Source organism: Galeopterus variegatus, unplaced genomic scaffold, assembly GCF_000696425.1.
Source record: "Galeopterus variegatus unplaced genomic scaffold, G_variegatus-3.0.2 Scaffold4875, whole genome shotgun sequence".
Lineage (NCBI taxonomy): Eukaryota > Metazoa > Chordata > Mammalia > Dermoptera > Cynocephalidae > Galeopterus > Galeopterus variegatus.
The window spans coordinates 31183-49043 of record NW_007730986.1 but is presented as its reverse complement, the minus strand read 5'-3'; the positions used below and the strand labels follow the sequence as shown (position 1 = coordinate 49043).

Here is a 17861-nt window from a genome sequence, read left to right as displayed (position 1 = left end):
CGGGAGCAACACCGAGGGTTGCGATCCCGTTGCTGGTCCCAGTCCGGTACGGGGGCGACACTGAGGGTTGCGATCCGTTGCCGGACACGGAAAAAGACAAAAAAAAAAAAAGAAATGCCAGTTACACATTTAGGTGAGTGCTGCAATAAGCCAGACACAGATGAGGGCCAGAAGTAGATGGAGTGAGGGAAATAATACAGAGATAAATGGTACAACCTCAGGGTTGACTGAATGTGTAGAATGTGAAGAAGTCGAAGATGAATTCCAGCTTTCTAACCTGGCTGGCTGGAGTAAAAAATGGAGCACTCAGGCAAAGTTAGAAAATTCAGGAAGACTTTACAGGTAAAGTGATGAGTTCAATTTTGGACATGTTGAAACAGAGGAGTCAGTGGGAAGCCCAGTCACTCCTTAATTAAACCTTTAATCTGCTTTTTCTTCATGTCATTTATCACAACAGACGTAAGTGTCTACCTCCCCCACTAGAATGTAAGCCCCATGAGTGCAGAGACCTTACCATATTCACCATGGTATCCTTGGTGTCTGCAACACTGCCTGGCACATAGTCTATTCAAACAAATATTTGTTGAACAATACATAAGTGGAAGAACAAATACATAAAATTTTACTCTAATGTTTTTCCTAAGCTTGGTGTTTTGAATATAGAGCCACCTTAGAAGCACAGGATCCACGTCCTAGACTCCCAATTACTACCTGTCTTGAGATCTACTCAATAAATCCAAAAGCCTCATCAGTATACCATCTTCTTTAACAAATTTAGAGAAACAAAAAATTACGATTTAAAATGGCACCCCAAATGGTATAAGATCACTTTTGTCCCTTTTCTTATCTCACAGGTATTTAGAATGTTGACTAAATTCTTCCACTGTTTTCTCTCAAATAAAGAAATAGGTGAGTTTTTCCGAATTGGTGAAGATAAAAAAATATGCCAACAATTAAAATACAATTTGGGAAGGAAAGAAACCAACACCCTCAGCAAGAGAACTATGAAAATTTGGCTATAACGACAAAACAGGAAGGACTATTAAGGAATGCTTCAAGATGTCGTCAACATATTTTAATGTAAAAATATCCAGAAGGAATTATAAATGGCAAAAACCGGATAACCAAAAACAATAAATGTTTATGGATTACCTATTATATATCCAGCACTGGGAGGGCTAAAAACATACCAAAACAAAATAAATTACATCACACTGACATCCAGATTTTACAACAAAGGATTTTTAAAATAATAATAATAACCCAAAGTCACTTATATGTGCCTTTGAAATGCATAAATTTTCCTTTACAATCAATTAACCTCACTGTGTTCTGCTTAGGTTGAAATTAAAATTAGCTTTTCTCCAGCCCATAAAAAAACCTGACAACATAAGGAAACGTCATTACTTGAAAGGACAAACCAAACAACTTAAAAATAGGTAATACATTATACTAATGTATTATATATTATATAATTACATAATCACATGTGTATATTACATTTACATATGTAAGTATGTAATATTATACAATGTATTATCTGCATAGTAAAGAATTTAAAGTGAGCCTTTCTTTTCCAATGTAATTACCACTAACAAAAAGCCACTGTGCTAAAAAAATTTTAATAGAAAATTTAATAAAACAAGTTTACTTGTGTTTCAGTTAATATGAATACTTTTGAGTGAGTTAGTCAGCTAATATAAATAACAAGTAATGAGTAACACAAAAATTATAATGAGCCAAAGTCTTATTGCTATGAGAAAAGTCACAAAGAACCTTTACCTCAGGACTGCCACTCTCCTGACTTAGCCTATAACTAAATTTAAACCTCTCCTGTAAGAACAACTATTCCTTGAGAAATGAAAAGAACATTCCATGCATATTATTAAAGAAAATGAGCTTCTGGATAAAGAAACACAGAAGTTGGAGAAAAATAAGGGCTGCTTATAATATCACACTGCTAACTGTAAATTCCAATTTCCTAATTCTCTCAGGCCATAGAGTTATTCTAGTTTTAGAAGAGATAGACAGTTCTAATTAAGCTCCCTCCCACTTGAAATTTCAGTCTTGTAAAGCTCATTCTGTTTTCAGGCTAGCCTGAGAAATTTGCTGACAATGAAATTTCCACTTTAAATATTCAGCATGATTTTAAATGGGTTTCTTCGAAATACTCTTCAGTGGACCTTTAAAATCACAATTGGAAAGATAAAGGTAATTAGAAATGGCATTGTAAATGGAGTTGAGTCTCTCAGATGTCCTCCAAAATATAACATACCCTGCTCCTACCCAGTTTCCCTTAGGATGTTGAATACTTTGACCATTTATCATTACCCATCACTCATTCCATTTACACATTACAAGATATACTTCTGCCATTCTAATTAGTGTCCTACTATGTCACAGGAGACAGAATGTTAATCACAAGAGCAACAGCAATTAAACTGAAAGAATGTACATGAAAAGAAAATACAAAATGACAAATGGAGAGACTTTTCAAGTCCTGGCCAAGCCACTGAGTAGTAGTGTGACCTTGGCCAAGTCCCTTAACCTCCTTTCCACATTTATTGTGAAAACGGAATTAAACAATCACATGAGAGCACTTGGTAAGCTGAAAGCACAATACAAATGTAAGTGGATATGATTATAGTCGCATATGTAAGTTTAGAAATTGTTGTCTCAGAGCATAGGAAGAATAATAATTAAGTTCTGCATCCACATAACCACCATCCTAAGAGAGGCAAGTATCCAGAGACTCCAGGTGACAATCCTTGGAAGAAGTGCTGCTATCTAGCCAATGAGAGACATTACAATCTCTCAAGTGATCATTTATCTATGCATTAATTACAAAAGTTCCTTATGCAAAGACGAATATAAGCCCATTATGGCTAAAGACACAATTAATGCCAGTGGGAAATACAGCAAAGCTTAAAATTAGATTCTATTTATACTCTACCACAAAGAATAATTACGCGTTCACTTGAAACAGATCGTTGATTACAGGTACCAGCAGATGAAAGCGTTAGGAAGACCTTGGATCAGCCAAGAAATAAGGCATGTATAGATTCACATTCTTAAGGAAACTGAAACATATCTTTATTTATGTATACCATTAATAACAACAAAAAGTCTACTTGAAGGAAGTGCAAATATTCTCATGAATTCACCATTCCATTATTAAGCCTGGCAAGAAAAAATTAAAGTAGGTATGTTGGAAGAGTTCTCTGTTGCTAGGACGAACAGCTAAAATGCAACATCCTTCAAAGGTCACAGAGGTACAACATCTACAAGTTAAGTCAAATGTCAGTTAAGGTTTTGAGCCATCATTAATTTCTAGGATCCAAAATGTGCATGCCTAGCACATTTAAAAAGACAAGCATTTTAAAAATAAATGTCAAGTAAATAATTTAATCCTCAAAAAACTCAGTACTCACAGATAATGATCAGGATCAAATTTGGCCAGCTCAGCAGCCAGGCGTTTCTGCCTTCGTTCAGCTGCAGGAGTGAAATCTGGATCCTTAATATCAATAACATCACTCAATTCATCCTAAGAACATTCGGAAAAGAAAGAATAATTGCTATCTCCTATTTTAGCATTTAAAAATCAAATTTTGCACAAAATGCCAAAGCATGGAATGAAGCTAACTGATCCGTAAACTATGATAGCACCTGTGACTTTTTATTTTTTAAAAGATGACCGGTAAGGGGACCTTAACCCTTAGCTTGGTGTTTTCAGCACCACGCTCAACCAGTGAGCTAACCGGCCATCCCTATATAGGATCCAAACCCGTGGCCTTGGTGATATCAGCACCGCACTCTCCCGAGTGAGCCACGGGCCAGCCTGCACCTGTGACATATAGGTTAGAATCCAGCAATGGGCCGGCCCGGTGGCGCACTGGAGAGTGTGCCGCTTGGGAGCTCCCGCCGAGGGTTCGGATCCCACGTGAAGACCGGTTCCCGCTCACTGGCTGAGCATGGTGTGGGCGCAGCGCCGAGGGTTGCGATCCCGTTACCGGTCAGTAAAAAAGACAAAAAGGAAAAAAAAAAAAAGAATCCAGCAATGCTTGTTAAGCATATACTACTTGCTAGGCCCTGTTGAAATCTTTCATATAAATGATTTCATTTAACCCTTATAACAAGCAAACTTACAATTTTACATTAGGGCTATAAAAGTTTAACATAAAAAACCAAAATGGAATAAACCCCTGCACGTAAGCAAAACATTTAATTCTCCATCCATTTGCCCTTACAGATCTGAAAGTTATTAAAAGTAGAGTGGTTTGAATATCAGACATCCACACATCGACTTTTCTTCCTATATTCTGGCTCAGCAGGTCTCAAAGAAGAATTACCATATAAGACTATATACACAAAACTCTGTACATTCTACTTTATGAGATTTAAGAATTTTTACTGGCTATTAGGGATATGACTTTCCATTTGAAAATTTTAAAATCTAATTGTAAGTAAGAATCAACTTTACTGTAATTGAATTTACCTAGATGTATACATGTTGATATGTATGTAGCATGTTTCCCAAGCTGAATCCTACAGATGTACAGTATTTGGAAAACTGCCTTGTATATGGCATATATGTATATGCCTAGTATATGGCATATAGTGCCATATATGGTCTTTATCCTTTCCATCAGAATTGTAAAGTAAAGAAACCTTATACGACGCAAAATATTCTTTAAACTGTGCCTTTTTCTTTCAACCTCCCCTCTCCTACTACCAACCCCAAGTGAGAAGTACAGAAACTGGGAGAAGATTATAAGAGTATTAGCTGACAAGAAATCAAGGGAAATAACTTGGTAGAGAGCTGTAGAGGCAAACTGTTAAGTCAAGATGTAAATAGATTACTAGATTACAGGTGAGTGCCTAACAGGCTGGTTTAAAAGTCAATGGCTGTAATGCAAAATCACTACAGTGAAAGTGAGCTATGCTGAATTAGTAAGGGAAAAACTAAAATACAGCCTCCCCACACAATCAAAATTTCCGCATAATAAAAAACAAAACTCATCTCTACCACAATTCATTTAGTTCAAGGGAAATCAACAATATTTAATCTAAGCACATTCTGCACAATGAAAGGGTCCAGAGACCTTTTTGGATGTTACTGGAACATCCAGAACATCGTAATAGTTCCAAGTACAAACATTCTGGGCAAAAAACAGATTACTGGCTGCCCCCAAACTTACAGAAATCTGCATTCCAAAAGTTCCTTTGCAATTTACTTTCTAGAGACTTAGGAATGTTATTTTCCTATAAAAATACTATTATAAAGAGTAGGTAGATTCTCAGGGCAGCGTGCAAGTTCAGCAATTCATTATAAACTTGAAACAGAGTATTCATGATACAAAGAGCTTAACAAGCAGGCAGCAATGTTTCCATGGGAAAATACTTTCAGAGTTCCACTGAATCTACCAGAAACATCTCTTCCCGAGCAGTGCGACCTCGATCCTTCCTGTCTTCCTCCACTTTCTCACCTGCCTGAAATCAGCTCCTCCAGCCACAGGGCTGGGAAGCACTCTCATGCAGGCAGGCGTGGGTGGGGGCATGTTGTAATGTATCCACAGGACTTGCCTCAGCTAAGTGAATATTATGAGAGCCATTTCCTGCCAAGAGACCCCAAGTCTCTCTCCCCAGAAACCTGGAGTTACCCCCTTTCTTTCCTCCCTAGTCCGCACACTCCACAACTCCCCCCCACCCCCCCCAAAAAACTTCTGAAAGCTGTGCGATGAAGCAGAAAGGGTGACTTTGGAATTTGACAAACCAGGATCTAAATCCCAGCGACGATCTAATCGTGCAGCCCCTCTGAACCTCTGCTTCCTCACTGTAACATGAGTCTAGTGACACCTCAGTCATAGCCCTGGGTTTCCTCTTGGTTCCTTTGCTGTAACAAGTTAACACAAATGTGGTGGCTTAATACGACACAAATTTATTATCTTACAGTTCTGTAAGTCAGAAGCCCTAAATCAGCCTCACTGGGCTAAAATCAAAATGACAGCTGGGCTGCGCTTCTTTCTAGAGGTTCTAGGGAAGAATCTGTTTCTTTACCCTTTCCATTTCAGAGGTTGTCCTCATCCCTTGGTTTGTAGCCCCACATCACAATGCTGTTCTCCCTTGGCTTCTATCATCACATGGCCTTCTTTTTTTTCACTTTGACCCTCTTACTTCCCCCCTCTCTTATAAGGACCTCGTGATTAGATGGGCCCACCTGGATAATCCAGGCTACCTTCCCCATCTCAAGATCTTTAACTTACATTTGCAAAGTACCTTTTGCATATAATGTAACACATTCACAGGTTCTAGGGATAAGCACGAGGACATCTTTGGGGGGTGGAAGGGAACATCATTCTGTGCCACAGGCTGCTGTGAGGATTAAATGAGATAATACAAGTCGAGTGCCAAGCACAGGGCTTAACACATTCAATAATGTTGACTTCCTTTCTCTCTATCTCCCTATTCCACTGCCGGTCCTTGTTACTCACTGGTTAACCTCCTACTGAGAGTACATATCCTCCCTCAGCTTCAGTGTCCTCACTTGCTAGCCACAATTTAAAAAAAGGGAAGGAGTAAAATGTTTTGCTTCATTATTTCACCTGGACCAGATATAAGGTCATAAAGGCAGTATAATCTGTGGTCTTTGTAGATTACTCTACATTTCGGAGGATAAAAGGACTGACATAACCCCAGGGATTTCAAAACACGAACTGGACTGAGAATAAACCCAGACTCTTACCAGAGCTCTGCACAATCAGCCTGTCCTGCTCTTCAGCCTCATGTCTACCCTCCCCTTCTGGCTTGAATATGCTCAAGCCACCACACACTAGACTTCTTTCCATTTCTGGAACATGCCAATTCAGTCCCAACTCTGAGCCTTTGCATTTACAGTACCCTTCTAATCATTCAGAACTCAGTGCAAACATCACCTCCTCAAAGGGGCCTTCTCCAGGCACCTTGGCCAATGTAGTATCCCCCAGTCTCACATATCACCCCATCCTTTTCCTTCAGCTGCCACTATCTGTCATTATCTTGTTTATTTGCTGTTGACATGATCACTACCTTCCCCCCGGAATGCTCCATGTGGGCAGAGGGCTCATCTTTCCTCTTCTTCACTGCATCCCCAGCACTGTGCCTGGCATTCAGTATCAAATCATTCATTCAGTAAATTGTGCTTGAGGGCCTGCTATGGGATAGGCACTGTTCTGGGTGCTAGAGTAGAGATCCAGTAATAAACAGAGAAAAGGTTCCTGCTCTCGTGGGAATCAGAACTGGCAAACAAGAAAACAGCCCTCTTTCCTTTCTCCCTCCTCTTCCCCTTGGCCTCCAGACTGAAGACCTCCATGTACAGTCACACAACATGCACACAGCAGAAAATGAATGTACACAGCAGCACACACCCCACCCAGGCTTTTTCTATGCAGTCACACGCAGAGGACCTGTTCACACTGTACCCTAAAGAGAAACTGAAACAAACTAAAAAGCAAAGTTAGCTGGGGTATAGAAATCTAAGGCATCAATCAACCAAAGGGAAGGAAGAAAACAGGATGAGAATTGTTAAACTACAACGGGAAGACAAGTATTTTCTTCTTTTTTTTAAAGACTCATGATGGCCGATAGTTATTAGAGCTATTTAAAGATGGCATGGTCAAGAAAAGGTCATGTAGGATTTAAATCAGACTTATATAAGTTTAGGCATAGATAAGGCAGAGAAAACCCACAGAGAAAATGAAGAATGGTGTGCACATTTGGCCACTGAGTCCCCTGCAGGTCCCCTGGTACAGCCAAGGGAAGGAGAAGGCCAGCAAGCCTGGTGTCCTGAGGCTGCTGGCAGCAGTGGTCTCAGGAGCTTGTTGGGTTGGTGCCCAGAGACTCTAGGATTGCTGCTGCTGGCAGCTACCAGTGCTGCCAGAAGCTTGTTGTGAAGCCGACTTTGAGCAGCCAGGGCTGTTTGACAACTGGAAAAACGTGCGCATACAATAGTCATGATGCCATGAGGAAACAGTAATGTTGAGGTGATGCACACAAGGGTCTCGGCACAGTGCTATTCAAATCCCCTGGAGCAAGCCGAGCTTGAAGATTCAGACACTTGCAGAGTTTAGAAAGGTAATATGGTACACACACTGCATTTTATTTAACCCCCTCTAAGAAGTATAGGGTAGCACCCCATATTGAAATGCATTACTGTCTCTACAGCAAAACTTTTGAATGTGTACACTAAGTGGGATTTAAAAAATAACTATTAAAAACATATCAGTTAAGATCAGATTTTGCCACCAAATTGAAGTTAAAAAAACTTTTAGTTTTTAGATCTTTTTGTGATCCCAGCATTGCACACATGGGGTTATAAAACTGTACTATTAGCAGTGTACTATTTACATTACAAAACCCTCAGAGTTTTCTCACATGTTCAGCTTATTTGTTCTTGGTGGAATATGCATTCAAATTCTTTAAAAAAGCAATGTGCATTGAATTACAAGAATTTCTGACCTAAAGGGACTTGGCCTAGGCTCACATTATGGCACTCCCGCATCATCTCAGCAACCTGTCACACATCCCTCAAAAGGATCTTCCTTAAACAGCAGCAGCAATTAAGAAATCAGGTTCCCTGACCTCAGGAAGCACTTTTAGTCTGAATGTACAATCTGTACTTAGCCTGTGTGACACTTACCACCATTCTTTTATAGATTTAGACTGGCAAGCCCAAAACAGACTGACCACAAACTAGCTCTTGGCCAAACAACTGAGGTCCATTCACTGTATTCCAGCTGTAGACAAAACTGACTCTATTCTAACTACCTCAGAGATCACCAGGGAATACGATCAGAGAGAAAATGGGCAGACCATAATCCAGCAGAAAAACATCTAAGTTTTCAGAAGGAAATATTTCATCAGCATTATTTGTTCCTAAGTAAATCCCAGTTTTGCTCTTTTTAAGGAATACTGAGAATATTTTATATTTTTCAAGGGCAGGATTTTTACAGCATTCTATACTTTCCAAAGAGTTTTCATATGCAATATCTCCTTAAATTTTCAAAATAGCATTATAAAGTAGGTGAGCAAACATCTGAACTTTACAAAGAGAAGACAAAATTTTGCAGTCAAATAATTGGCCTGGTGTCCCAAATCTAAATGGAGGTTGAAGTGGGACCAGAACCTAGGTCTTTCACCTTTCCTTGGTATAATTCAAACGTCTTACTATAATAAATCACATTTTAAAAAGGTTTAACATCCTCTACTCAATCACAGATAAAATAAAAGAAAAGGCTAATCCCTGTTTCTTTCACTAAAAAAAGTTTAAGAATCCAAGTCAGTGCTTCACCCTTACATCAAGTAATATTCCAGGGGATACGTTCTCTACAAAACATCCTATGTACAAAATAATCTGAAATTTCTCTTCTCATTTCACTCATTTCAATCTCCCCACATTACCTAAAATGTAGAATTTCCTATGTTGTTTGAGGAAGAGAAAGTAATATTATGCTTTTTTAGCCTAATTGACAAATCATCAGGTTTTAGTGAGAGATTACACTCAACCTCCATCAAGAAAAAAACAGATAATAGTGCCTATTGTATACCAGGAAACAATCTGATCAAAACATACAATCTCATTCTCACCAGGAAAATTTCGTTTCATTTATATGTAAAACAGAAGATACATCATGCCATAAGTACATGATCTACATTTGTCGTAAGTACAAAACATAAACTTTCCAGGAACACAAGGAGAGGGGGGTTCCATTTTGTATTCTGGAAACTTCATGTCTAGAATACTGATGAAGGGGAGAAAAAATAAAACAACGGGACATCTGTAAGAGCAGTAAGACTGGGTAGAGCAGCCAGCAAAACGGAAGGGAATGAACATCTGTGTGATGATTATGTGCAAGGAGGTATGCCATGTGCTCTAAATACATCACCTTCTATAATCTTTATTAAAAACCACCAAGTGTAAGCAGAACTGAAATTAAAATATCCAAAAGGGTAAACCCTATATAACAAGATCTTTCAGAAAGACAACATACCTGTAACCGCTGAACTACTCCTGATCGTAAGTTTCCAAATCCATAGTGGCACTGTGGATTCAAAGCACTTTCTGATGACTCTTCATAGGGGATCTGTTCAATTTCCCAATCAAACTCTTCATCGTCATCTTCTACTACCTCCTCAGAAACCTCAGAAGTGCCTAAATGTGTTAATTATTAATTTTTTAAAAAGGTATTAGATTTCCTAGGTAAAATTAAGGGAAGAAAAAGTACACAAAAAAATGCCTGCACGAGTGCACCAAAAGACATGTGCATGAATATTCATAGCTCCACTATTCATGATGGCCCAAAACAATAAGGAACCAACGCAAATGTCCATCAACAGTAGGAGCTATAAATAAATGTGGTATATTCATACAATGGCATATTATATAGCAATGAAAGTAAATGGACCTCAGCTACGATATAGATAAATCTTACAAAAAAACTTTTTTTAAGTGAAAGAAGCCAGACTAAAAAGAACACACACTGTATGAATTACATATGCAATTCAACAACAGGCAAAATGGAGGATAGTGGTTACCTTGAAGAGGAGACAGGGCAAAATAACTGGGAAGAGACACAGGGTGGGATTCCAGGGCACTGGAAATGTTCCAACTCTTGACTTAGGTGGTGTTCGCTTTATGTAACTCATTGAACTGTACACTTATGATCTTAGCTCAAGAGGCTAATATTTTGCCAAAGAGAAGATGCTGCTTCAATTGTCCAAAAATATGACTAATCTACAGGTTCTTTATGTCTTTTAATTATATCACCAAATGAACTGTTTTTACATGTTTTCACATGATCATCTTATCTTGAAGTATTTTCTCCAGTATCCTATTCCCTATATCCTATTTCCCCTAGAAACACACAGCAAGCCAATATTTCTATTTGCCTTTATTTCCTCCAAACTGCAATATACATACCTATTTCTTCCACAAGTGGTTTTGCTGTCCTGGATTTTCTTGGTGCCAGAAGAGCAGTTATCATGTTCAGCCCTTCAAAATGCTGGCCAGGAGTTTCTTTGGGCAATCGAATGGTAAAAATTCCTTAAAGATAAATTTGTTCTATGTTTAGAGAGATAGATTAAAATATTCAAAGACTTCACAAATATATCTAAGAAATATCTGTCTTGGTAAAACTCTATATGAGCTCTAAAATTATGCCCTTTTTACAGATTTATTGAAAATAAATCAAGATAGAAAAAGGCTCAAACAGGGTTTTTCAGAAACTATCAAGACAGAAAAAGGCTCATACAGGGTTTTTCAAAAGTTGTCACTTCTATAAGAAATTAATCTGTTAAAGCTACAGAATGCTTTAATCTTACACAGTACCACCTTAACCTATTGAAAATACTAAAAATCCAAATCAAAACTTCTAAAACTCAATTGCCTGAGAAGGTAATAGCTTAGAATCAACCGATAGTTATCTATATCTCAACCAGAAAAAAAAAAAAAATCAGGATACTTAATCCAGTGGAGCATAGCAGCAGTTTTAAAAATATGCAAAGTCTTAAATAAAGCAATTATGGCTTAATAAGGTTTCTTTGATATCGCAAGAGATATGTACATCCCCAAAGTCTACGACTGACTCAAATTCTACCTATGTACTTCTTTTCTTTCCTTGACTGGGTTTATCAACCTCATCTAGGCTCCCCTATGAACTTATTACAGTATTTACCACTCTTACATTTTAAAACATTTTACCTCTTTCAAGTGTACCGAACTGTATTCCAGTATATCAAATGCAACTCAACCCAAATATTTCCACATACACAATCTTCCCAAACTCCTGTGCACTTTTAAAATTTAATAACTTTGTTTCAATATGCAACCTATCTGCAATTAAAAGCAGAGTTACTACCTAGGAAGGCAGTTTCATTATACTTCATTATCACATTAATTACACTGCATTATGAGTTAGAACTTTGTCCTTTAACTCTTTATCTCACCCCCCTTCCCTCACCTTAGTTCAATGAAATCAATAAATATTCATTGAATAAATTACACGAGAGCACACAAGGTATTCTTATTCCAGATGCAATGATAAAGGGAATACCAGTGGCTTCTATCAAAGGAAAATAAATGGTTTCATGGCTAGCTGAAACAAGGGGCTTATCAATCACGAGAAGAAAATTCAATTAGCCCTTAAATGCCACCCATGGATAGTTTCTCTATTACCTACCTACTTATTATTAAAATTCAAGTTTGAGAATTTTACAAGAAAGATTCCATTCAAAAGCTTATAAATCATCTACATCTTTTATAATCGATTGCCTCACACCTGCTAATTTTTACTTTTTAAACACCTACTAAATATAGGGGATGTGCCTCTAGAAAATAGAACCAGAGTATTTAACTAATTTAATTTCACTTTGAAGAATATTGTGAAATACTTTAAAGGACTGAGGAAACTGTAATTGTCAAAAAATCCACAAATAACAGGCACTGAACATTAAGAAACAAGAAAGAGTGACAGGAACTGATTGCAGGTGCAGAACATCTAAAGGTCCCTATAGTATCTTAAAAGATAATTATGTAGATATTCTAACATGAAGAACCCAGAGAAAAAAACTAGCAAAAATTCCAAAAGCAATACCTTTATCTGCATCATAGGACCCTTGTTCATTTCCATTTTCTACAATTCTTCCAGGAAGAGTTAATCTGCAGATTTAACACAAGGTCTCATGAAATCCTTAAATTATAACCAACATAATTAGCCATCAACAATGGTTTACATTTATCCACTAAAATCTATTAACCATTTTAAAAGGAAATTCCTCAGCATTTCTTTCACATTTTACAAACTAAATGACTTAGATTCCTTCCCCAACTAAGAAAGAAGAAATTAGAGATGACTCATCTTCCTATTTGAATGCATCACCAATAAAATATACTGAAAAAGAAAGGCCACGATAAATATTAGTTATCATTACCATTACAGTACTTTCCCATTCTTAATGAATAAGAGTTATTTATATACCTAGTGCCTGACACAGGCAGGTGCTCAATAAAATTACACTAATTGGCTTCCAAAAAAAGAAAAAAAAGGCCAGAAAATGGGAAAGAAACAACAAAACCAATTGTTAATATCAGGACAATTATTGCCTTTAAAAAAAGCAGAAAGCAAAAGTGTTTTTCTCAAATCTCATTATTACTAAATGGGGATTTCCCCCTCTTTTGTACTAAAAAAATGAACAATTTCCCTGTTTCCAATTTTACCCTGGTTCAATCAGGCCCCAAAAGATTTATTCTAAAACAGAAATCTGATTGTCATTTTTCTATTTGAAAAAGCTTTGATGGCTACCGGACACCTACTAGATAATTTAAACTCATTGGTCAGACCCACTCCGACCACTTGAAACATAAAATTTGAGCCCCCTTTCCTCCTACGCTCCTCCCCCTTGCTTCTTACTAAATACAATGAAAAACAAAAAAAATAAAATAAAACTTGGCAGACTCAAAAAAGTCCAGAGCTTCACAATTTAGTTGCCTCTGATCCCAAAGTTTCCTCCAGCTACAATGCATTTTCAGAACTAAGATTCCTTCTAAGCACAGAATAAGGAGTCAGCTTATGAATTAATTAGTTTGTTATAAAGGTTACAAACACTAACTTTTGTGTCAGAATCTGAATGAAGTCCTAACTCTGCCATTTACCAGGTATATAACCTTCTTTAGACAAGTTAATAAACTTCAAGAATTACATACTACCTTGTCTGTAAAAAGAGGGAAATAACTACTATCCAAGGGTTACTGTGAGAACGAAATGGTGATGCAAAGAGCTTAATGGCTGGCATAGTATAGATGAACATTCAGAAAAGGAGATTATTACCAACTCTCTTCTCCTAAACTCTTGATAGATGTAGAGTTAAACTCTTACTGCATAGGAGTAAAATCATATTTGTTTACAGATCTATCTCCCTGGCTAGACTCTCAATTCCTCAAGGAGAAGAACCAGGTTTTATTCATCCTTAATATACTGTAGCAAACTGCATTTTCAAAAACTGCCCATCTCACATCACTCCTCCCCACCATGGGGTCTATGCCCCCTCCCTTAAAATTCAGCAGGCTTCCAAGACTCTCAATTCCTCAAGGAGAAGAACCAGGTTTTATTCATCCTTAATATACTGTAGCAAATTGCATTTTCAAAAACTGCCCATCTCACATCACTCCTCCCCACCATGGGGTCTATGCCCCCTCCCTTAAAATTCAGCAGGCTTCTGGAGGCTATTTTGGTTAATACAATAAAGCAGAAATGACACTATGTGCTTTCTGAAGGTAGGTCATAAAAGGTGATATGCCTTTATGCTAAGTTGTCATATATATATATATATATATATAAAGGTGATATGCCTTTATGCTAAGTTGTCATATATATATATACACACACAACTATATACATTATTAACTCCATGATGCATAGTTATAATTCTGGCTTTAAACACTTATATTTATATTAAAGAAATTAAGGGAGGGAGGTGATATGGATTCTAACTTGCTTGCTGGAATACTTGGTTTTGAAAACTTCAGCCACTACATTAGTGGTCCAACTCCCCTGAGGAAACAAACTAGACCATGTAAAGAGACCACAGACAGAGGCCCTAAGACTACATGAAGAAATATGCCCCACAGCTTCTAGCTGCTTCAGCCCTTACTATTCTGTATTCCAGGACCAGCCACCTTCTGACCACAATGGCATTAAAAACCAAGCCAGAACAGCCCAGCCAAGCTCTTACTGAATTCCTTACCCACAGAAACCAGGTCAGAAAATAAAATGACTGTTGTTGTTTTACACCATCATGTTTCACTGGATATCCAGTACTAGATAACTGGCACCTTAGGCCCTCAAATAATATAAGGCGTCTTCGAAAAGTTTGTGGAAAGATTTGTATACCTTTTAGTTTTATTTTTCCACAAACTTTGTGAAGTACCCTCATAGCATCTACGATTTATTGAACACATAATTAATTATCAGGCATGGTAATAAGCACTTTGCATGCATTATCTCAATCCTCACATCATTCTTTTTTTTTTTTTTCCCCCCGTGTCCGGCAACGGATCGCAACCCTCGGTGTTGCCCCCGCGCCTCGCTCAGCCAGTGAGCGGGTACCAGTCTGTATGTGGGATCCGAACCCTCGGGCGGGAGCGCCGCCGCGCTTCCCAAGCGGCGCACTATCCAGTGCGCCACCGGGCCGGCCCCCTCACATCATTCTTTTTTTTTTTTTGTCCCCCGTGTCCGGCAACGGATCGCAACCCTCGGTGTTGCCCCCGCGCCTCGCTCAGCCAGTGAGCGGGTACCAGTCTGTATGTGGGATCCGAACCCTCGGGCGGGAGCGCCGCCGCGCTTCCCAAGCGGCGCACTATCCAGTGCGCCACCGGGCCGGCCCCCTCACATCATTCTTTAAGTTCATTAATATTAGTCCCATTCTACATATTACATGACTGAAACTGGGCATCTCGCCCAAAGTCACAGAACTGCAAGTGTGCTGAGTGCTCAATCCCAAGCTTCTGCTACCCTAAGAACAGTACTTCAATTGTTTTACAAGTATCCTCTTATTTTGTCTTCTTCAATTCAGACTTAAGCAAAATGGTTTTCACCTTAAAACTTTTATTTTACTGGATTTATTTTATTTTACAATCCTATTTCATTTTACATTTTTATTATATAGTGAGAAGGAAAGTAGACAATAGGCTATTCTTAAGAACTTCTCTCTGAGCCTCTGATCCCTCATTTGTAACACGGGTTTCTTAGTGAGTTTGGGCTGCTATAATAAAAATACCACAGATTGGGTGGCTTAAACAACAAACGTTTATTTCTCAAAGTTCTGCAGGCTGAAAGTCCAAGATCAAGGTGCTGGCAGATTCAGTGTCTGGTGAGTACCCTCTTCCTGATTTGCAGAACTTCTTGCTGTATCATCACTTGGTAGAGAGAGAGGGGGCTCTGGTCTCTTCCTCTTCTGATAAGGGCACTAATCTCATCACGAGGGCTGTGCCCTCTTGACCCCATCTAAACTTAATTACTTCCCAAAGGCCCCATCTCCAAATACCATCATATTGGAAATTAGGGCTTCAACATATGAATTTTGGGAGGACAGAAATATTCAGTCCACAGCAATGGGTAAATAATAAAACCTAGTTTGGAGGACTATCCTAACATCAAATATAATCCACATAAAGCACTAGCCTCGAGTAAAAATTCAATAAATGTTTGCTACCGCCATCACCTTTTTCCTATTCTTCATGTCTTGGTTTAAATATTCTTTCTTCAGAAAGGCTGTCTCTGCCTCCTTTGTATAAATATGGGTGCCTTTTTATTCTCTATCAGTGCACTCCTTTCTCTTCATATCTCTTACCACAATGTGTAGTTAAATTGTTAGTTCATTGTTTTTCTCTCCCCACTAGCATGTAAACTACAGGAGGGCAGGACTTTGTCTTTTCAGGACTATAATCCCAACACCGAAGCCCAATAAATAAATTAAAGGAATAAATGAATAAAGAAACAGGAAAGCACAGTATACTCAAATAGGTAGGTTAAATTAGGGTCTAATGGAAATTTGAGCAAAACTGGTTCATGCACAGCGAACGAACCAGAGTGACTGGAGGGGAAGGTTTATATTATAAAAGTACTTGGGCAAGAAAAGTAAGCTGGAGTCACACTTGAGAAATACTAAGACTGGATTTTTACCTAGTCCGAAAGGACAGAACAAGTGATTGGCAATGTTTTAGGAAGAATAATCTGGCAGTGTCTCCTGGAGAATGGGGCCTATCTCCAAGGATCGCTGTCCAAGTAAGATAATGCCCATAGACTGCTTGTCCCCACACGCTGAAGGTGATCACTGTTAGCTGTGACTACTGTTATGGCTCTGCGAGAAGAAAAATCTAAAGAGACAAGGGCTGACGGCCCCTCGCTGAAACCTGCAGGAGGCAACCATAACCTAGGCCAAACCATACAGTGAAGTAGCAGATGGCGAGGAGGTAGAACTAGGCTAACCTGGTGTCAAGGGAGGCAAGGAGGGTAGAATTTCAGGAAGCAGAGAGCGATCAACCAAGAGGTTGGTCAGCGCGCGCCGCCCCCGGGCAGGGGAGAGGCTGGGAGAGCGAACGCGGAGCAAAGGGAAAGAACAGAACAAGTTAGGAAGAGGCGAGAACGAGGGCGACAGGACAGAAACTGAAAAAGTGACACGGTCCAAACACCACGTTTTAAAGTGATACCGAAATCTCTTTAATGTGAGATTTAAGAAGATTTAAGAAGGAATGAACTTCTGCAGCATCCAGAACACACCGAAAGCTCCGGAAATCTCGGAAAAAGGCACTCGTTAAATCAGGCACTGCTCCCTCAACAAGCAGTTATCTAATGAATGAATCCCCCAAATACGCTCTGTGCAGGGCCAGACACCGAACTCGCCTGAGAAAGTATGGCTTGGCGTAGAACTTGAAATCGACCCCCTCGAAGTAGACGTCGAACTCGGCGACCCGGGAGTAGGGCACGCGGATGGCGATGGTCAGGAAGTCGGGGTCCTGGCTAAGGTCGAACGCGGGGGTCAGCATCGTCGCGCCGGACGCAGGTGCCCGAGCCGGTCAATCTCACTGCCGCCGCGGACCCGCCACTCAAACTCTCCAAGTCCCCACGCACCAGGACGACCCGTTTAACAGAGCTTCCGGAAAGCAACGGAGCTTCCGGATCGAGGCGGAAGTGCTCGCGCGTAAGGCAGAAAGTCACGCCCCACGGTGATCTCCATGGAAACGGGACGCTGTTAGTGGAGAGGTGGAGCTTTTAAAACAGCCGGAAAGAAAAAGGGCGTGGCGAGAGGTGCTTGGCCGCGGGAGTTAAACC

At 39.2% G+C, this 17861-nt stretch overlaps 1 protein-coding gene across 1 annotated transcript in view; it reads right to left on the bottom strand.

The window, feature by feature from the left end:
- Positions 1–17575, bottom strand: part of SHQ1 (SHQ1, H/ACA ribonucleoprotein assembly factor) — a 110006-nt gene extending 92431 nt beyond the window's left edge. The window contains exons 1-5 of the mRNA XM_008588523.1: positions 17433–17575; positions 12627–12691; positions 10955–11077; positions 10026–10186; positions 3432–3544 (exon numbers count right to left, since the gene is read on the bottom strand). Of these exons, the coding sequence (XP_008586745.1) occupies positions 3432–3544; positions 10026–10186; positions 10955–11077; positions 12627–12691; positions 17433–17575 (605 nt within the window). The remainder of the gene's footprint in view (positions 1–3431; positions 3545–10025; positions 10187–10954; positions 11078–12626; positions 12692–17432) is intronic.
- Between the last annotated feature and the right edge of the window lie 286 nt (positions 17576–17861).